At 40.7% G+C, this 23090-nt stretch overlaps 1 protein-coding gene across 3 annotated transcripts in view; it reads right to left on the reverse strand.

Annotated features, from left to right (window-relative positions):
• The window catches only part of Lrp6 (LDL receptor related protein 6), a 132637-nt gene that overhangs the window by 69634 nt on the left and 39913 nt on the right, over positions 1 to 23090 (reverse strand). For all 3 annotated transcript variants that reach the window (XM_052175101.1, XM_052175100.1, XM_052175102.1), the window contains 3 exons: positions 12221 to 12418; positions 2815 to 3011; positions 740 to 871 (listed from right to left, as the gene is read on the reverse strand). In XM_052175101.1, the coding sequence (XP_052031061.1) occupies positions 740 to 871; positions 2815 to 3011; positions 12221 to 12418 (527 nt within the window). The remainder of the gene's footprint in view (positions 1 to 739; positions 872 to 2814; positions 3012 to 12220; positions 12419 to 23090) is intronic.

The raw sequence follows: 23090 nt of genomic DNA on the forward strand, positions 1-23090 counted from the left end.
ACTGCACATGTGACAACTTTCCTACCAGGTTTTGCTAGTTGCCAGAGAAAGGTGACCCATAGGGGAAGAATCATTAACACCCTCATTAAGAGAAAGAAGAGCTGCTGTTCCCCAAACTACAAGCCTCACACTGTCCTAGGCCAGTGCCTTCTGCAACAGCCTCTGTCTATAGGGAATTAAGAGTGAGGAGAAGAGGCAAAACGGACCAGTGAAGCTAAAAACATAAGGTACTTTAATAGTACAGTAAGGAATTTTTTCTTAATGTACTCATCATTAAAAAGATAAAAGCCTCATGTATCTCATTTTATTCTTCATGGACTACAGTTTAATGGCTAACTATCCTTCAGCTTATCTCCAATGGTATATGCTTGCGAGACATAGTACTCTCTTCTCACAAGACTTAATGGAGATTTCAGTGGCTGTGAAATTTGACAAAGAAGAGAAATAGTATTTAAATATTTAGTTAGTACTGAATTAGTATTTAATATGAATTAGTATTTAATAATTAAGTATTTAAATAGTATTAAAGAAACAGCATGTTTTATGCCAAATGAGAGAACATAAAATAAAAATAAAAGATGTCACAAAACATAAGCCATCCCTGCTATTAACCTCCTGAGTGACCAGCCTCTCAAAGTACTGACAGCTCTAGAGCTTACAAAAGAAATATAAAATTTTTCATAGAGAATCCAGCTACTCTCAGAATTCCACTCCCGTACTTGGGTAATAACCACCTTACCATCTTTGCAGGTTCTTCCATTGTCCAGAAGCTTGACTCCAGTTGGACAAGCACACTGATAAAAAGGCTTGACTGGAGACATCAAACACAAATGGGAGCAACCACCATTATCAATTCCACATGGATTTGTAGCTGTCAAATATAAATCACACTGATTAATACCAATGATTAGGGATGACCTCACTTACTCTAGATACACAAAGGTTAACAGCCATAACATGAGCAACTGTGATAAACCAAAATTACCACCAAATTTCATCCAGGTGCTCGACTACCAACCATCTGTAAGGAAAGGAATTAATTAGTGAACTCACTTAGCATTTTCTATCCAAAGAGGAGTAACCAAAAAGAAAAGCAGAAGGCCCTTGCCCTAGTGGAGCTTATAAACTTAGCAGTAAGCCAAAATAATAAGCTACGAAAATGGGAAGAAAATAAGAAAGCTAAATATTATATTGCACATTATCTACTACAATCAAGGAGGAAATTAATCTTGGCATTTAAAATTGCATGGGGCCTAGCAGGCATGACAGGAGAGGACATTCTGAACATTTTCGGTGTGGTAAAAAGCCTTCAAAATAAAAGCTTAGAGACCAGGCACTGGGAGGCAGTAGAAATGCAGTCAGAATGCTGGAAAGCCATCCCTTTCCATGAATAAGGTGAAAAGGTTAAGTTCAGCGCACTAGAGGAGGGAGGGAAGGCAGGCAGAGGGCACACACCCGCAATTCCCACACAGGCGGAGAGCTCCAGCTCTGTCTCCGGTAGAGTAAGACAGGGCCACTGGGAGCTATGTAGGGTCCTGTTTGTATTTCAAGTTTTTTAAAGGCTGAGTTGTAGCTTAGTGGTTTGGGTAATTGTCTAGAATGTACCAGGCCTAAGATCAGCCTCTAGCACTACAAAATAAAATGAGAACTAAAGCAAGAAAGAACAAGAGACAGGGGCTGGAGAGATGGCTCAGGGGTTAAGAACACTGACTGCTCTTCTGAAGGTTCTGAGTTCAAATCCCAGCAACCACATGGTGGCTCACAACCATCTGATTAATCTGATGGAATCTGGTGTCTTCTTCTGGGGTGTCTAAAGAGGACAGTGTATGCACATACATAAAATAAATTAGTAAAAAAAAAAAAAAAAAAAAAAAAAAAAGAGAACAGGAGACAGAGACAGGAAAAAAAAGCCAAGTTTGTGAACATGACAGCAATGGATACATTCACATAACATTCATGGGAAAGACAATACAGAGAGCAGCATAACACAAGAACATAAAACAGAACATCAAAAATAAAATTCTCAAACTTGTAAGACAAAGGATCAATTGTGACGTTTAAAGTAAGGTTAGGAGACTTTCTGATGACTAGCCAGGTGAATACAAAGTTCACAATAGACTAAATCAATATTTACTTTTACAAAGATTAACACATCTATTTTAAAATGTTCTTATGGACTCACAGTCATTGAATGTAACACACAATATTTGATTATCTCCCCATCTAAATACCCAAAAGCTCAAGACCCAAGCACTTTTCCTTTTGGCTATAAAAACAATTTGAACTACACTCAGACACAGCCAGACACTTATTGACACTCCAGTGCCAAGCATTCAGCATTCCCATATTCCTTTTAAATCCAAATCCATTCCTCTCCTACAAGGGGCTGTTGTCAGCAGACACAGGCCCAAGTCTTTGAAAAGGGTAACCAGAACCAGAAGCAAGTGGAAAAGAAAACTGCATGAATGCGAGGGGAGGAGCGCACACCAGTGTCTAAGCAGGCTGCCTACCCTGCACAGGCCAGTGTCTAAGCAGGCCGCCTACCCTGTACAGGCCAGTGTCTAAGCAGGCCACCTACTCTGCACAGGCAGGTGCTGCAATCCACCAGCTAGCTTAACAGAGGTTTCCTAGTAGGTTGGTATTTTTTTGAGCACACTCACATGAACACATTCAAGCATAATAAGAAAATAACATGAACATGTATAAACTCAGCAGATAGATATGCCCTTTCTCCTCTTGTGCCTCATTAAAGCCAGACATCAGAGTGGTTAAAGAGCTGTTCCAAACTGGGATTTAAAAATCCAGATCACTTACCATTTGGCTGCCTCTGTTGGCTGAAAGCATGTATATCCATGGGAGAGAAGATGTTAGAATGAATTTCACGCAGACCCTCGCCAGTATATTTGTTGCAAGCCAAAATAGAGTGTGTATTCCAGTCAGTCCAGTACAATGTGTCCTCAAATAACGTCAAGGCAAAAGGATGTGGAAGGGAGCCTTTAACCACTGCCTGCCTGTTAATACAAAAAGGAAAAACTCACACTTCGAAATGTTTCTTTAATGACTTCAACACTAAAAAAGGTTCACACCAATACATAAACATACTAAGGAAAAAATGTAGGTTAAATTTTATCTGTGAAAAAAACTTCAAATGGCAAATTCAAATATATTTTCAAGTTGTCAAAAAACATTCAGAATGGTCCCTGCCTTGGAAGCAGGCAAACTAAGTCACAAGATGCCCAAGCCCAAATCACTTAACACTGATGCTAAGCCTCCCTTCCCAACGGAGAGGGAATCTTATTTTCTATCCTTCCATGTAATTACTAACATCAGGGAAAAAAGCAAAGAAGAAGTCCTAGGGATGACAGCCGGCACCAAGAAGACAACAGCAACATAGTCTGTCTGTCCTTGGTGCCCAAGAACAAAGAGCTTGAGCCCGGTTTTCCATCTTATGATTTTAATAATTGCCACTGAAAGCATACACATGATGCTAAAAAATATAGGCCTCAGTCTAGCTCCAAAAAATGGATTACAGAAATGATACACAAAATCTAAGCAAGCCCGGGCAGTGGTGGTGCACGCCTTTAATCCCAGCACTTGGGAGGCAGAGGCGGGCAGATTTCTGAGTTCAAGGCCAGCATGGTCTACAGTGAGTTCCAGGACAGTCAGGGCTACACAGAGAAACCATGTCTCGGGGGGAAAAATCTATTATTATTAAACCTCTCAGCTCAGACAACTAAACAAAGTCCTGAATTGGCACAGTATGTTCATAATACAGAACTAGAATTTCATAAACAAAACAAACTGTAAAAAGAAACTTAGTCCTTACACCACAGCCCTTTGCAGAGTGTCAGAGTTGTGCAATTAGTAAATGTTCTAGATACAATGAATAAATCATAAATTTAGTCAAACAAACATTTGAGACAATAAATGCTTTGATATTTTCATAAACCAGCATTTTCAAGTGCCCAGCCTGTAAGAGGAAAGGCAGACCAAACACCCACACATAGCTACTGAAAAGAACAAACTATCAACTGTTAGGAAGAGACTTAACTGTAGGTTCACAGGGTGTCTTCAAGACCGCTAGCATCTATTTGAAAGCCAAGTCAAGGACAGCAGCTATCTAAGCAAAATCAGTCTGTTACACATGAACTAGTACTGACCTAAAGTGTCATAAATTCAAGACAAATTTTATGTTAAAAACTTGAGTACAAGATGATATGACTAATTTATATTTTAAAATGTCATCCTGACTAGCAGACCTACATCAATTCTGTCCTGCTCTCTCATAGAACCCAGGACTACCAGCCCAGAGATGGTACCACCCACAATGGGCACTCTCCCCTTGATCACTAATTGAGAAAATGCCTTACAGTTGGATCTCATGGAGGCACTTCCCCAACTGAAGCTCCTTTCGCTGTGATAACTCCAGCCTGTGTCAAGTTGACACACAAAACCAGCCAGTACCAGGGTCGTTAGACTGAACAAATTCAGAGTTACAAAGGCATAATTTTATTGTGCAATGTGTGAAGATTCAAATGCTGATTTCTGTCTTCCCTGTATCCTTATTCAGAGAAGCTGCTGTCTCAATCTTGTGTAAACATCAGCTCCCAATTGTTCCCTGATGTTCAGTACAGAGAGCTTAACAGTCAATGACTGAGCAAGGAGAGAATAGGGCTGGACCTCCTGCCAGCCAGGGGAGGGAGTGGAAAAGGAGGAAACAGGTTTAACAGTGGTGAGAGTCCAGGAGAGACTGCAAGAAAACACCTAGAGCAGAGAAAGCAACGGGGACTTTTTGGGGGGGGCAGGGGCAGATAAGAGGATTAAAACAGAGTAACACTGCTCAGTACACTGTACCTTTAGAGCATGTTAAATAAGAGGAACACTGTAGCACACATATTATAAAGGCCCTAACAGTTAAATCCAGGCTGTCCATAAGAAACATACTTTAGAAACAAAGACACAAAACAGTTAAAAGTAAAAGTTACAGTAAACACTGATTGCACCAGACAAGGACCAGTGCAAACAGAACATGCTAAGCAGGAAAAGATAAGGCATCAGAGAGATACATTCTGTGGGAAAAGATCAAATGACAAGAACACAGACCTACAATCATATGCGCAGAAACAACTTGAGGGCTGACACTATGGAAAGGAAAATAGTGACATGGTGCTTAGCACTCCATTATCTAGGGATCCTGAGAATTTGCCTTATTAGCTTACCATCTACAGAGCACTCCAAGGAGAAACACAGTTCTCAGTACACCAGGCATATTTGGAAGGCTAGGCCATGTGCATGTCTCTCCGTTTGTTTTCTTGAAGTCCGGAGAACTGAATTCAGGCCCTGCATATGTGAAGCGAGTGCTCTCTACCACTGTGTCATAGCCCGACTCCACATGCCGGCTCATTAAAAAGTTGAAATCTCAGGGGACTGGCTCAGAGACACAATGCTTGCTAACACTCATATGGACCTGTATTCAATCTCCAGCACTAAGCTACATGCACAGTGTTTTCCCACTGACAGGTTTATACTACCAGCACTCCAGGGACGAGGACTGTGAGCCAGCTGGAACTATGTAGTGAGGCCCGTCTTACCAGTCAATAAATACTGAAGTGATAAAAAGTGCTACACAAAGTCACACTGTAGAAATTAAACACCAGGAGGTATCTCCTCAGTTAGGAGGACTTATTACTCTTGCAAAGGACCGTTCACTTTCTACAACCCCACATTGGCCCACAACAATCCAGGGCCAGGGGAACAGACGCCCTCTGACGTCCATAGGAAACAAGGACACACAAGGTGAACACACACACACACACACACACACACACGTACATTCAGGAAAAACACTCACTCATAAAATAAATAAACCTTTTACAAAAGAAATAAAAAGGGGGGGGGAGAGATAAAAATGGGTAAAGAGCCAAGAATTTAAATTTCTTTTTCAATTTTTCAGTGTCTATCTTCTTCCTCATAGTCTTCTAAATAAGCAATGTGTCACAATACACAATGTCTCGTTTCTGTAATTACAGCACTCTAGGGGCTAAGGCAGAAACATCACTCCAAATCTGAGCCTACATACTGAGAACTAGCTCAAAATATGAAAAAAAAAACAAAAACAAAAACAAAAAAGCAACCATTCAAAGAAGAGATCACAGGATAAGTAAAATATCGAGCTAAAACAAAACACAAATATAATGCATAAAAAAACTGTGAGTATCCACCACAGCGGGTAACAAATGGCAAATCCATCTCCTTTCAACCTGTCTCAACCTGAAGAAACTAGAAAAGGATGAGCAGGCTAAAGCAGAAATACACATGGGAAGACAATAAAAACATCAGGAGAGAAATCAATGAAACAGAGAAGAGCGAGCACTAACAAAAAGTTGATTCTTGGAAAGGATTAACGAAAGTGCAACTTATTAGCTATAGTAGGCAAAGAAAAAAAAAGGGGGGGAAAAAGACACCGCCATGACCATGACCATGACCATGACCATGACCATGACGATGACGGGAGCATCATTATAGCACTTACGGAAATCAGAACACGGGATTACCAGGAGCAACCATAAACAACTCTGTGCCAACAAATTAGTCAAATGGAAACCTTCCTAGGAAGAAACCAATCACTAAAATAGATTTGTGGAGGTGGACAGCAGAGCTGCCCACACAAGCCTATCACTTACAGTACCCTAAGAAGACACAGCCAGGCTCAGACAGCACCACAGGTTAAATCTACCAGACACATTTATAACAAAACAAGCTGACAAAGGAAATACTCTGTGAGAGCATAAAGGAAAGGAGACACAAAAATCATAAAGATATCAGAAAAAAACTATATATTAATATCCTTCATGTACAAGCCTCAACAGAATATCTAAAACAAATTATAAACCACCACTAAGTAGACTTTATCCTAGAAATACAAGCTAGATTCAACAAGATTCAAAAAAAACAAAAACAATTAATGCAATTAACAATGTTTATTTAAAAAGTTATTTCTTTTTTTTAAAGAGTGTGTTTGTGTATGTGTGTGTGTGTGTGTGTGTGTGTGTGAACACATTGTTGCTGTCTTCAGACACACCAGAAGAACGCATCGGATCCCATTACAGATGGTTGTGAGCCACCATGTGGTTGCTGGGAATTGAACTCTGAGCGGTCAGTGTTCTTAACCACTGAGACATCTCTCCAACCCCTAAATAGTTATTTCTATAGATGTAAAATAAATAGGCAGGATCCATAATCATCCATGACATAAAATGAAGCCAATAAACCAGGAATAAAAGGAAACTTCTGTAACCTGATAAAAGTACTTGACAATAAAATCGACAGCTAATATTCTGCTATGTTAATCTGGCAATAAATGCTGACCCCAAAAAAGCAAGAGAAGATAGATGTCTTCTAGTCTGCACTGTATCACAGGATATAGCCAATGAAATCAATCAGAAGAGCCCGCCCCGACAACAAAGGGAAGCAGTACTGCGTTACTCATAGATGGCAGGATTCTGTACACAGAATATATTGAGATGGTTTTTGCCAATCTTCCCAAACCAAGTAAATTCAACAAGATCTAAGATAAATGATTCATAAACAAAAGTAATTTATATCTCTGCATATAAAGAATGAAAAATAGATGTTTTAATTTTGTTACTAAAAATAATGTCTAGGAATAAAATTATTTGCCTCACATGTGGAAGGTCCTTGGTTCAATATCCAGCACCATAACAATAAATAAAGAGGGCCTGTCAGCACAACTCGACGGCTAAGGTGCCTCCTAGGCCAAGCCTGGCAACCTGAGTTGGGTCTCCTTGACTGACATAAAAGTAAAAAGATAGAACTGACTCCCAAACATTGTTCTCTGCTCAGCTCACACGTATAAATATTAAAACTCTTTAAAAATAAGTAATAACATAAAGGGCTGAGGATAGACAGTTCAGGATAGAGCATGCCCAGAGGGCATAAGGTCTTAGATTCAATCTCCAGCCCCTTCATACAGTGAAGCCCTGGAGTCAATCTCCAGCATGATAAGCAAAATAATTATATCATAATACACAAATATATAACACTGAACTACTTTTTATAGCATACATTTAAAATTCTATCAGGGATCCATTTTATAAAAGAGTTTAAGAGCTAACCTATACACACACACACACACACACACACACACAAAATCAAAACTAACCATACATCTGATCTAAATGTAAGAATAAAACTAATTAAACTCTTTGAAGTTTCTCTGATAGACGAAAAAGCATTTATCATTTATCAGGCAAAGATTCCTAAGAGCACCAAAAGCAATTTTAATAAGAGTAAAAATTGATAAATGCACAAATTACACGTAATGAAAACTTGAATATTTGTTTCAAAATATGCCAGTAAGAAAATGAAGACATAAGCTTGTAGTGACAAAAAAAATTCCTAAATCATATGTCCAATGATGAAATCTTACATCAAAAAAGAAAAAAACTTACAACCCAGTAACAAAACCAATAAATAAACCATTATTAAAGTCGAAAGAATGAGGGCCATCAAGATGGCTGTGCAGATGAAGTCTCCTGATGCCCACTCCTGATGCCCACTGTACCCACGTGGGTCAAGGAGAGATCTGTTATCCTCTGACCTCCAGATGCCAACCACAGCATGTACCACATGGGAAAGTTTTTGATTATCTAATTGGGCCTCATGAGAAAAATCTACGCTATTCACTGGGCACAAAATGATTACTGGCTGGCCAGAAGCAAGGAAAGTTAGTAAATCTGTAGGAAAAAGAGAGGAAATATACAACAGACCCAAACATAGCAAACTTGGTTACTTGAGTTCTTTCCTCCACCCCAAAGTTATTATTTTCCTCCTGGTTAGAAAAGGAATACATATTTGTTCTCTATGAAAAAAATAGAAACATAAAAATATAAAAGTTATTTTTATAATCTTTTTATTATATATATTTGTATATCATATAAATTTGTGTTTGTGTACACACACACACATACCCACACACACACCAATACAAGCAATCTCAATGATCAGTAAATGGAAAAATTGGTTTTTGTTGTTAAAATAGGTAAGACAAAATAGATTAATGTATAAACCAATGAGATTTAAAATTATAATTGGTAAACCAGGTAAGACTAAATCAGAGCCTGCAGTTAATAATGAGAAACCAACAAGGCATGTAGCTCTTGGGAGGCCGCGGACAGTACGACTCTGACAGCAACAGCAGAATGGCAGCGACAGCACACCAAGCATTACAGTGTCCATGCAAACTCCAAAAGCACAGAGCACTACTACATCCTGATCACTGAGCCTTAATAGGAATATATATAGTAGGTCTCCCAGTCTGTTGTAGCTAATGGTTTGTTTGCCTAAAGAAAAACTGTTATTTGGAAAGATCCTCCCAGCTTCTGTTTATCTAGGACTGTTTCACTTTCATACTCACTGAAGTTCTGAAGGACACAGGATTCTAAGTTTGCTTTTTTTTTTTTCTTTTAGCACTTTTTACCTTTTGGTCTCCATAGTTTAAGGATTCTGCCCATTCTCTAACTAAAGATCCGTCATATATATATCAGTCACCTCCCTTTGCTTTGAACCTTACATACCTTTGGCTTTCCTGGATTTGATCCTGATTTGCACAGGCTCCCTGGCTCCTCAAGCACTGGCACTCACTCCACTCCCGCCTTTCTTCAAAGCGCAGGGCTCCAGCCTTGCTCACTCCCATTCTCTCTGTCCCTGTCCCACCGCCCGCCCGCCCGCCCGCCCGCCAGGTATCCAGACAGTGAGCTAGCCCTGTCCTGCACTGCCCTTCACTCTTCAGCCTTTGTTTCTTCTGCCCTCAGATCTGGCAATATCCCCTCTGCTGTCTCATTTCCAGTTTTGTTTTGTTTTGTTTTGGCCAAATTTGCCTTTAAATTCCTTAGTGAATTTTTCATCCCAGGAATTGTGCATTTCAGTTGCAGAATTTTTTTTGCTTTTTTTACTTCACTTTTTGGAAACATCTTCCTGTAGTTCTCTCACTGAGTGTCACAGTGTCACTGAGACACTCTGAAAGTCTGTTTCTGAGATCACCTATGGAAAAGTTACCTGTTTCCTCCTGTTCTACCAAGCTTTCTCTTACTCACTCTTGTGTCTTCATCATTTAAAGTAGGTTTCATTATTTTCTGACTGGTTGGTGTTTTGTTTTTGGGTTTTTTTTTTTTTTTTGCTTGTTTGCTTGTTTTTACTAAAGTGATTTTTATTTATAAATTTTTCTGAATTTTTAAATAATCTTATTTCAGAACTTTTCTAATGTTAAATTTTCCTTCACAAGTTATAGTGGTTTCTCATTGCTTTTTGAACATTAAATATAAAGATGTTTGCCTTCTTTGGTGAAGTTTTCTGGAATGCTTTATTTGTATGAATTTTTTCCTCTGCATTAACTTTAAATAAATGGCATTTCATCTGATTCTTTTCTGATTCTCCTCTATCAAATTATTTTCCCTGAACTTATAAGAAGAAAGCATTTAAGGTATTTAAGGTAGTTCTAAACCTCACAAAAACTACATGCCTCTTGCTCCTGTGATGCCCAAAACTATGACAGCTCAGTTTCTGAAAACCGCCAGCTGCACCCTTCCATGCTTCTAGGAAGCGCTTCTTCCCTCCCGTCATTTCTCCCTGTTCCACTGTCCCCTCCCACACAGTTGAGAGTCAGTTCTCCTATGCATTCCTGGTAAGTGTGGTACCCAAGTCTGAGTAAAAGGTCTGACATCACCATTTGGAAGACTTATTTAAACTTGGGTTAGACTGCTCGCTCCACCTGTCCTGCCTGTGGATGTGACCCTTGCGAGACATCGGGGTGAGTAGCTACTAATGCTCCATATTTCCTATCAGTCTTTTTGAGGGGCTCGAGGCAGGGAATCTCTGTATAGCCCTGGCAGTCCTGAAACTCACCTTGTAGACCAGGCTGGACCTGAGCTCAGTGTCCCATGCCACTGTCCCTCAGAGCTGAGGATGTTCTGGAGCTTCCCACTTTTAAGTCCTGTGAGATACCATGTTATCTCTCTGCTCACCCTGCAGACATGATGCTATGCTATTTACTATGTCCCCGCTGGCCTCGAATTCACAGAGCTCTAACTGCCTCTGCAGCCTAAGTGCTGGGATGGAAGGTGTGCAGCCAGCCAGCCAGCTCAGCTCTCTTTTAAACAAAGCCTAAGTCCGCATGTTCAAAACACTGTGACAACGCATGTAACCACAGAGGAGTGGGGAGGTTGAACATATATATATATATGTGTATGCTGGGGCGTGTAGTTGTGTGTGTGTGTGTGTCTGTGTGTGTGTGTGTGTCTGTGTCTGTGTGTGTCTGTACATGCGTGCTGGGGCATGCAGCCATGTGTGTGTGTGTGTGTGTGTGTGTGTGTGTGTGTGTGTGTATGCATGCTGGGGCTTGCAGCCATGTGTCTGTGTGTGTGTATGTGTGTGTGTATGTGTGTGTGTGCTGGGGCATGCCGCAATGTGTGTTATGTAAGTGTGTGTGTTATGTGAGTGTGTGTGTTATGTGAGTGTGTGTGTTATGTGTGTGTGTTATGAGTGTGTGTGTATGTGTGGTGTGTGTATGTAAGTGTGTGTGTATGTGAGTATGTGTATGTGTGTATGTGTGTGTGTGTCTGAGTATGTGTCTGACTATGGGGGGTCGGGGTTTCTCACTGAACCTCGAGCTCATTGAACTGGCTTGCCAGGAAGCCCCTAGGATGATCTTGTCTCTGCTTCACAGAGCTGGGATCCCAGGAATGCACTAGCATACCCCACTTTCTGTGGGTCAGGGGGATCTGAACACTGGTCCTCATGCATAGCAAGCACTTTACCAGCTCAGAAACACGGAAGGATTCTTTAAAGAACCGTATTAAAAGCCAATCCCGATTCCCTTTGACACAAAAATATACACTAATTTCTTAAAAACAACCAACCAAAACTAGCCTTTGCTTTAGTTGATATGCTTTCTTAAATTTAAAAAAAAAAACAAAACCCACGCAGGGCTGAGACGCTCAGCAGTGAAGAGCACTGTTGTGCATTCATATCGACTGGAGCCCAGATCCCAGAATCATGTAGTAATGAGAAGTGTCCTAGAAATGCCCACGACTCTTGCTCTGAGGGATCCTAAGTCATCTCTGGCCTCCAAACCCACAGGCACACGTGTGCACATACGCTCATGCAAACATATACATAAAATTTTAGAACAAGACAATCTTACCGATTTGTTCCATCCAGGTTTGATTTATGGATGAAATTAAGTTTTGCATCTGCCCAATAAAGCTTCCGCTCCTCATAATCCAGAGTCAGTCCATTTGGCCAGTAAATTTCAGTGTTTATTATAACAAAGCGACTAGAACCATCCATTCCAGCACGTTCTATCTTTGGCACTTCTCCCCAGTCTGTCCAGTACATAAACCTAAAAATCATTAAAAAGAAAAATTAAAGCCATGACATAAATAACCAGAAAATATTTTTAATTATTGCTATTAGATAAAGCCCTCTCAGAAATAAGAAACTGAAAACAAACCCTAGACATTTTCCCCAAATTTTAATAATCTACTACTTGAAATCAATACAGAAATGAGTCAGACGAGTAACACGAGAAATGCAAAAAACAGAGATCAAAGATTCTCTGAAGAAAGAGCATTTACATTGTCTTACGTATAACCCACAGGTTACTTACTAAGAGATGACAACGATCAATACAGTCAGCCCGGAGGACAATACTGTAATACTAAAAACAACCTGTCTATGACAGCAGCATTAATAGGAGACAGAACCGACATGATAAACCTCTCATTGTGTGTGGGGTACTAGAAAAAAATGAGACATGGTTTATAGTTTTACACCCCACTCCTGCCCATCCACATAGAATGCCTAGCCTCAATAAAATCATATATACAAGAGCTCAAATTGAGAGACACTAATATTTTCCCTGATATAAAAGAAAATTGTGCTATGCATCAACTAGCAGCACATCATTTGAAAGCTAACAGAGGTACTATGACCTATAAATGAAGGGGTGTTCAGGCTAGGAAGATGACTCATCAAGTAAAGGGGGCCAAGTGTGACAGCCTGAGTTTTAGCCCCAGAAACCACATGGTAGGAGACTGCCGTAAACTGTCTTTGAACATCGCATGAGGACCACAGCCATTTTTATGCCCCATACAGCCACAATAAATGTTTACATATGAAACAGCCAATAAATATGCTAAAACCCAAATCTAGGTATGGGGAGTGATGACGGGGAACTGCCTGCATCTCGTGGCACTGTCGCTCTTGCTTCAGTGGCCAATCAACGAAACGATGAGAGTAAGCACCTGGCTCATGCATATCACTTCCAGCCAAGTCTGCGGCAAAAGACACATTGTTCCATGGAAAGACACATTTCCGAACAAGGAAAGTCAATAAAATGCACTTCAGGCTCAGTCATACGCTGAGGACTGGAGACTTCAGCCGTGAGACTGGGAGGTCTGAAGGCTTGCGCAGAGTGAGCAGGGCTTGCTTCTGCACAGTCCTGAGTGATATGGCTCTTCACTCCCCTCCTGCTGCCAGCGTTCTCATCTATGGACAGCACGTTCAGTATCGTTATCTACAGAATCTGCAGCTAGAGTCAAGCTGCATGCCAGCGTCTTCACCGGTTTATGTCAGTCTGTGGGTGATTTCATGTCTACAGGGTTTAAATGATTACAAAGTGGTCTCAAATGTGACCGTGCCTGCCTGGAGCTCACTGCAATAGACTACACTGGAACTCCCGGCATAATCCCTGATGACAGCACAGGCGGGCATGCCACAGGCGGGCACGCACCACCACGCTAGGCTCTTTCTACTTTGACTTTCCTTTGAGACTGTCTCATACGGGTTCACCCCAAGCTAATTCTGTAGCCAGGGATGACCTTGAATGCCTAATTAATTTTCTTGCCTCCACCTCAAAAATACTGGAATTACTGGCCTGTGCTACCAGGTCCTGTGCTCTGCTCTGTTACACTTATACTTTGCTACACACATCAAACATGAGTTAGGTTAATTATTCCTGCTGACATAAAACTAAAATCAGCTATTATAAAGTTCTGTTCTTCCACACTACTTCCTCTAACCGCCTACCTCTTAGTCTCTTCCTCCTCTACCTCCACCACCACCACCTCCACCACCACCACCTCCGCCACCACCACCACCACATTATGAATCTTTTAATAGATGGATTATGTCATAGCTCTATGAGTCAGTCAACTCTGAACACTGAAACATCAATGGCCAAACCTTCAACACACCAGCCTTTTAAAGGACCCTTTATATCCAAACTGTAACAAGTAACAAGCTAAGATATTTGAGCTCATCAACATGATAAAGAATTTCACTCAGAAAATCTAATAGATTTTTACAAATCAGTATGAAGGCAATCAATAACACTTTAAGTAGGAGACAGGACCTCTGGCTAGGTGGGAGAGCACCTGCCTTCCTAGCACTTGTTAAGCCTTCAGTGTAAATAAAGCCTAGGGCTGTTAAAGGTTGGGGGGGGGGGACTTTACAGTCATTTCATCAGCTATTCAAACAGCCAATCAGGCTTGAAAACAGGACTAACCATAATACTTTAAATTATGGCAAGTATGTGGTGAGGTGGGAATATAAAGTACCTAGCCACTTCAATAAAACACAATTCAGGCCGGGCGGTGGTGGCGCACGCCTGCAATCCCAGCACTCTGGGAGGCAAAGGCAGGCGGATTTCTGAGTTTGAGGCCAGCCTGGTGTACAGAGTGAGTTCCAGGACAGCCAAGGCAACACAGAGAAACCCTGTCTCGAAAAAATCAAATCCAAAAAAAAAAAAAAAAAAACCCCAAAACACAATTCAGTTCTGGGTTTGTTTGTTTAATGTTAAACCTGGATTTGTCAGATAACCCAGCAATTTCACTCTACCCAAGAGATAGAAATACTATGTTCATATACAGACATACAAGAACATTTGCATCAATATTACTAATAACATGAAAAATAGAAACCTACAAACCTTTCATTAATAGATGAAATGATAAAAACAAAACTTCCTACCTTCATTCAACAGAATAATATTCAGCAATGGAAAGAAACTACATACTTGATACATGGATGAGTATGTGATCGTCTTCAAAAATACTATCAAAAAGTAAAAGAAGCCAAATGAAACATATGCTGTCTAATCCCATTCCAATCAATAGTCCATTAGAAGCAAATACAGAAATAAAGGAATCAGCAGCTGCCTGAGGCGGTGAAAGCCAGCTCCTCGCCAGGTGATGGAGCAACCTAACCCTGATGTTCTGTCAGTTAGTGGGAACTATGCAAGTCCGTGGGTGGGAGGCAGTATTTTATAGAATTTGTTCTCCCACAGAACAGACTCAACAAGGCCATGAGGGATACCGCAATTATCCCATATAAGAGTAAGAGACCAACTCTTGTGTGAACTCAATTCAAGCCACAGCATTGAAAATGACCTGGTCAAATCCTCTGAAGATTCTAAGAATCCTTTATAATGTCACTGATGATAGGTATCAAAAACATACTGTGAACACAGAGTAAAGTGTTTGCAATGGTCTTTAAATAATCCCATCAACTAATTATAGTATGGGAGACCAAAGTTGATCTTTTGAGAAAAAGTAACAGGGCGCTGATGAAAGAAAGCCAGCAGCAGCAGCTTCTCCCAGGCGTCTCAAGTCTCTGGGTGGAAAGCAATGCCCTACAGAAGGGAGGTCTCAGGACATCCCAGAATAAACACAGCTGCAAGGTACAGGGACCGGACCCACTAGTGTGGAGACAGTACTAGGAACACGCTAACAGGGACTTGTTGTTTTCAGTTACAAGTCCTTTACTCACGAAGCCCTTACCAGTTAAGATGGTGTGGCACAATGTCCCCGGGAACAAATCTTTGCCCCTTCCTGCACTGACCCTGAGCGACCACTCAGAAGCCCTCCTTGCACACGGTCTTTCTCACTCCAGGAGTAAAGGCAAGGTCCTGAGCATCATCCATCTCTGGTCAGCTGAGTTCTGCCCAAGTCTTTGGCTTCCACACATGGACAGGTCACCTTACCAGGATGCAGTCACTTCCCCTCTAAATACTACCTTTCTTGCAGTTTAACTCCAATAGTGTAACACCTTCTCCCTTTACAAATGTTCCTTTATAAACTTCAGAGAATCTTACACTCATAGAACTTATGCTAATTAATGTCTGGGTTTTACTGCTTCTGGCACATTTCAGTTTTCTAAACTTTTCTGAATAAGAAAAGGTAGAAAAGAAAATGCTTTTCACTTCTTGAAATAACCAAAGAATTCCTTTCTCTGCAGTTTGTCTTCTCACATGATGATTCTCCTAGCATTTTATTTTTAGTGTTGTGTGCACATCTGTGTGTAGGCACTGTATGTGGTGCCCATAGAGGCCAGACCCTCCGCTCCCCTGGACCTGGACCTGGAGTTACACGAAGCTTGGACCCACCTGACACCGGTGCTGGAAACCAAACTTGGATCTTCAGCAAGAACATATATGTACTCTTAACCACTGAGACACCCCAGCACCCTCTACATGTGATTCTGAACAACCTCTTGATTATACAATAGCTTCTTTTTTTTTCTTTTTTTTTTCTTTTTTTTTTTTTTGGTTTTTGGTTTTTTGGTTTTTGGTTTTTTTTTTTGTTTTTTTTGAGACAGGGTTTCTCTGTGTAGCCCTGACTGTCCTGGAACTCACTCTGTTAGACCAGGCTGGCCTCGAACTCAAAACTCTGCCTGCCTCTGCCTCCCAAGTGCTGGAATTACTGGCATGTACCACCACCGCCCGGCTTATACAATAGCTTCTATCTGAAAGATTTATCCAAAAAAAAGTAACATTTAAAGAATCGGTCGGCAGAGAAAGTGAGTAGAGATTCACAATGAATTTAAGAGTTTTTGGCAGGATATCATTACAATTTGACATGCTAATTTATTACCAAATGCCACACTTTCAGTAAAGATTTCAACGTTATTCTGGATTCTTCTCCTTTATATATTTCAGAAAAGAGGTTGGATCTCAGAGGAAAAAAAGATTCCAGGAAGAAGGGCCACACTGGGGAACAAATATGTGTATTCAAGTGGTCAAATCACCAACAAAACTGTCTAGGAATGCCTAAACTTGCAAAAATGTCTCAGATGCTTAAACTTGAATTTTTAATGGGAGAGGGGATAATTGTCATGCGGTTTAAATGGGGTCTCTTTCTCACTGTTGCATGCACTAGGTTAGTTGATTTGTTAATAGGGGGAGGGGAATAAATGTCATGTGGTTTAAACGGGGTCTCTTTCTCACTGTGGCATGCACTAGGCTAGTTGGCCACTTCAGCTTTACAAGGCTTCTTCTGAGAATCCAAACTACTGAGACATCTCTCCAGCCCCAACTTGTTTTCTTAAGACACTGGGAAAAGATTAATGAATTTGGCTGATTTGCATTTTATACACATGACCACAGCAGCTAATTCCACTTAGAGAATAAACCCATGGACAGATGCTACTAAGGGATCCACTCTAATTTCCATATGGAAATGATGGGACAGTAAGGAGCCAGTGACAGCAGGCTCCTCATGTGTACAGCGTCCACCTTCCAAGAGCCACCTTTTACTGTTTGCTGCCTTACATCCTCATAAGAGTAACAAATGCCTTCCTCTCACTGGTGACTTCTTGTGATACTCCGTTCACAAAGACAGAAGCCCAGCTCAGCCCAAGATGCTAGGCAGTATCACTGGCCCTGTTTCTGCCTGACCCTACACTAAACATAACGATTAAATATTCCCAAAAGATATCATCAGTTCCGTTTCAGTTCTATGTTTTAGCATATACTATCTTATCCTATCCTAACTTAAAATGCTAGCAAACACATTAATAATTCAAGAGTTGCAGCTAAAACAGTAACTTTCTACCATGCTAGTCACTCTGCAATAAATAATCACAATCTAAACCAGAATACATGAAGCAGCTATCGTAGGAACTAAATAGAGGCATCACAAGCTTCCAGAAGAGAGAACCTCACCATCCTGGCATCTCTGTCTGGCTTAAGCTTTTTTAGGGGGGTGGAGGGAGAATATCTTATGCATGCTATCACAACCCCTGTGTGTTCATATGTGCAACTGCCTTCAGTTTCTGCAGAGAACAGTTATCTTTAAGTCATCCACCACCCCTAGCCCTCACAATCTTTCCACCCAGCCTAATCTTTTATTTTATTATATTTTATTTTATTTTATTTTATTTTTTTGGATTTGGTTTTTCCGAGACAGGGTTTCTCCGTATAGCCCTGGCTGTCCTGGAACTCACTCTGTAGATCAGGCTGGCCTCGAACTCAGAAATCCAATTGCCTCTGCCTCCCAGAGTTCTGGATTACAGGCGTGCGCCACCACCCCCACCCACCCCCCATCCCTCCCCACCCCCCACCCCCCACCCCCCCACCCCCTCACCCCACCCACCACCCCGCTCACCCAGCCTAATCTTAAATTCACATGAATAAAGGTAATGCATCCAAATCTACATGGTAGACTTGTTACTAATCTAACTTTGGAAAGTTTTTTAAAATATCTAAGCTCTGATTTGGTAACCTGTATTAAGTAATAGCCAGATATTGGCATGCTTTAATTTTTCCTTAATAGCTTAATAAAATGAAAGGACCAAGTAGATTGTTCTTAAGATCTGACTTATTTTACAAGTCTGTTTTTTTTAATTGTGTCATCTCCTTTTAAATTCACTTGATCATATCTCAATCATCTTTCCAATATCAGACGGGGGAAAAAAACAGAAGCAAGACTCAAACTGTCGCAAAGACATGCTCAAACTCCTGGAGCATTCCTTTTCACTCACAAAATGTTGTCACAGATACTTGACACTGGACAGGGAGGAACCAGCCAGCAACAAGACTACTTCCCTGTAGTTAGTCCTTCATTTTACCAAGCAGAGCCACATCTTGAAAGAGCAGAAACAGAACACCAGCTATTTGCTTTCCAATCCTCCCCTACAATCAGTGCACACGACCGCATCAGTCACGGCCAATCAGAGATGAACCTCAGCTTTTGATTGTGATGGCAAACATCTGAATTTATGCTGAGGCTCAAGGACCTCAAGTTGAAGGTGAGCCTGCACCAAACAGACTTTATTTCAAAAACAGAAAGGAAAAGGAAGTGTGCAAAGGAGGTGGCAGAGGCAGGAGAGAAGGAAGCAGCAGAAAGCACCACAGCACTTCACTCCAGTGAGGCTGTAGATCACCTGCATTCATTAATCTTTCTTTAATCCAATTTCTAAAGAGGATCTACGGGAGTTTTAGGTCTCCCTGCCATCAGAGTGCCAACAGAGGTGAGCATACTGCTAACAGCACTGCCTGCCAAGAGCCAACACCTGGGTGTGACCTGCAGCACTGTTCCTAAACAGAGAGCCCAAGCCAAGGTCTATTGTTTAGGAAATTCTGTAAGTAACCTAACAACTTTTTTTAACCTACAATCTTTTAGTGACTAAACTAAAATGATCCTTTTTTATTAAACCTACAAATGCTAACACACACTCTTAAACACAAAGCCATCCCAACAATCCCTTCGGAGCTTCCTGCTTCTAACAAAAGGAACGTTCAAGTCACACAGTTCTTCCCACAATCATGGCCAGCAGCAGCACATCAGCCAATGGCAGCCTGACTTCCCTTGCTGTGCAGGTACCAAGATAGTCTCTTGATGAAAACTGAGGAGGGAGCAAAGGACAAAAAGGCCAACCTAGCATTAGCATGACACCATTACATGACACATAACATGACACAGCATTAACATCACCCTACTCAGTGAAACAATGGAGCTGAGAGAAAGCCATGAGCAGTTGGCATTACCCACATTCATAACCACAAAGTGAGTGTGCAGCAGCATTTAGGGAGGCTGCAGGACAGCTATGAGACAGCCACTTAGTTCTTGGATATTTCAAAACTAAAGTTTTTATAAGTAAGTTCTCTTTAGCATGTTTGCCTCCCTGCCTCCTAACATGCAAAATAAAAACAGCTACAGCAAGCAAGTGCCTGCACAGGAAATCTCATCCTTGGCAACTTACTAAAAACAGCACTGACCTGGATTCTTCCACCAGATATTCTGATTTAATTTTGGCCTGAGCTGGAGCCAGGAATCAATGCATTCTTTTTAAATTATTTTGTTAGAGCACAAAGTACTACGTTTCATTATGGCGTTTTCACACAGAACTTGCTTTGTTGATCCTCTTCCCTGCTCCAACCCCACACTCACACCACATATATGCACTGCATGCAAACACATAAAAGGCTAAGATAGACATGAGGCAGAACATACGGGTCCTTATCTTTCTGAGTCTATGTTACCTCACTTAATAATTTCCAGATACATCTACTTTTCTTCAAATTTCATACTTTTATTTTTCTTTATGGCTGAATGAAATTCCATTAAGTCTCAGTGGAGGCTTGAAAGATGACTCCGTGGGTAGAGCACTTGCCATGTAAGCCCAACCACCTCGGTTTCGAGCCCTAGTACCCACATAAAAGCCAGATGCAACAGAGCACACTTCCGTAATCCCAGCACATCCCTACCAGGAAAAGAGGCAGAGACAGGAAAAGCACTAGAAGCTTGGGGGCCAGGTGCATGTAGCTGTGTAAACAAGAGACTGTGTTTCAACATGTGGAAGGTGAGGACTGACGCAGGCACACGTGCACACATGCATGCAAGTGCACACACAGACACACACACACACAGAGAGACAGAGACAGACAAACAGAGTTAGTCCCAGACAGGCAGACAAATATGATGGTCTTACACCTGTTATTTACAAGCAAGACTCTATCTTAAAACTGGAAGGGAAAAAGGTTCCCAGAGAATTCTAATATATTCAGACAAAGCTTTGAACCAGTAAACGCAGAATACAATTTTTCTCAACACCTGTTTATCTATCATGCTCTGGTCTTATAGTGGTGATATTACTGAGTTAAACTCATTAAGCAGCTGACTCAAAACATTAGCCTCAGGTGGCCCAAAAGCTCTGCAAGTCCATATACTGTATCAGAGTACAAAATCTCTACCCACACAACAGCTTTCCATTTCTTTGGAATGTCTGAGGACAGGAACTTTAAAACTTCACAATGACTACACTTAAAATCTGACTTAAAATATTTAGGGTTAAAAAAAAAATCTCAAATTTCTCCTGTAACCTTTTAAGATTTTTTTTAAGTAGCTAACTCGTTATAGAGAGAAATTTTAGTTTACAATTCATCCGATATATTCTAGTTTGTCTTTGCTAATAAAGCTGTGTGATAACTATTCTTTAAATTTTGTCTTTATAGAAAATACAGTCAAATAGCAATACTTCAATCACCCAAAACATATACAACTTAGTATAGTCTCTTTGATACTGTGCTGCTTTTGATATTAGTTAACTTCCTTTGGCTACATGAAAAGTATGATCATTAAAATGAATGTTTTTTTTAATAATTATGAAATTTGTCCATTTCTGAATAAGTCCAGCCAAGTAAGAGACTAATATCTTGGACCTGGAGAAATATGGCTTATCAGTTAAGAGCACTGGCTGTTCTTCAGAAGATCTGGGTTCAATTCCAGAATTCAATGCTGGCTCACAAGCATCTTAGCCCCAGTCCCAGGGCACTAGTGACCAGAAACATGACCAGGCAGCAGATATGTGCAAACATACACACAGGCGAAATACCAACACAAAAAATAATACTTTGTAAGAAACCAACTCTTACAAGGCATTCATAACCTCAACAAAGCTGCCTTACTCAAACAGCACCCGAAGTAGGTGTGTTGATCCCCACCCGCCACGCAGCACTCAGAACACTAAAAGCTGGAGGGTGACAAGTTTGAGGCAGCTTGTACTACACAGACACAGTTCTGAAAGAAAGAAAGAAAGAAAGAAAGAAAGAAAGAAAGAAAGAAAGAAGAAAGAAAGAAAGAAAGAAAGAAAGAAAGAAAGAAAGGAAGGAAGGAAGGAAGGAAGGAAGGAAGGAAGGAAGGAAGGAAGGAAGGAAGGAAGGAAGGAAGGAAGGAAGGAAGGAAGGAAGGAAGGAAAAAGAAAGATTGATTTGAATATTTAGATATGTATTTCATTTTGAACATTCAGAGCAATCAGGAAATTATTACGGGGCCCATGGTGAAAGGCATTCAAGAGAGAAGTAGAATATACTAAAGGAGAATTATAGCACAGGGATTAAGAATGCTAGCTACCTGCTCTTACAGAGGACCAGGGTTCAATTCCCAGCACCCACATAGCAGCTCATAACTATCTGTAAGTCCAGTCACAGGGATCTGACATCCAGGCAAAACACTCATACATATATAAATAAATAAATAAAATTTTTATTAAAGGGGAATTATAGGATAGGAAAGGATAAACTGTGGTGAGGAAGAGGAAGGCTGGGTAGAAGAGGGAAATGGGAAGGATAAATAACACGAACGACTATTGTTTTAAATCACATGGAAACCTACTACTGTAGCAGTTCCTAGAATTTATCTGTACACAAACATTAAAAGGGTTAAAATGGAGTTACCTCGTAACAGGGCAGCAATACCACTACCACAGCAGACACCATAAGACTAACAACAGAAAAGGCCAGGAACGAGTTACTTCCTCTCAAGTTGTTGACCAGTGAGGTCCCTAAAGACCTCCAAATATTATAGGCTACTGCCAGATCCTGGTTACCTTCCAGAACTTGATGGTAAGACTCTATTGCTGAAGACATGACATACTCAAGTCAAAAAACATGAAAGAATTAAGCTGTACTCCTCTGGACACTTCATCCAGACTAGCTAGCTTTCATAGTAGTGAAGGTACTATACTACCAGAGGAGAAACATAATTATCAGCCTCACCCAGGTGTAAGCCCTGGGAACTATGATAACAGACTAACAAGACAATACATCTGGCAACTGTGGCACAAACATTATGGGAGAAACCAACCACTTTCTATTAGGACCCATGGCTCATTCCACAAAATGAAATCCATACCTAGCATCATTATCAGACCAAGAACCTATGGCTAGACAGATCATAGACTCTAAAAGAGAACCTACTATTATTATTCTGCTAAACAGACATATTAATTAAAAT

Source organism: Apodemus sylvaticus, chromosome 2, assembly GCF_947179515.1.
Source record: "Apodemus sylvaticus chromosome 2, mApoSyl1.1, whole genome shotgun sequence".
Taxonomy (NCBI): domain Eukaryota; kingdom Metazoa; phylum Chordata; class Mammalia; order Rodentia; family Muridae; genus Apodemus; species Apodemus sylvaticus.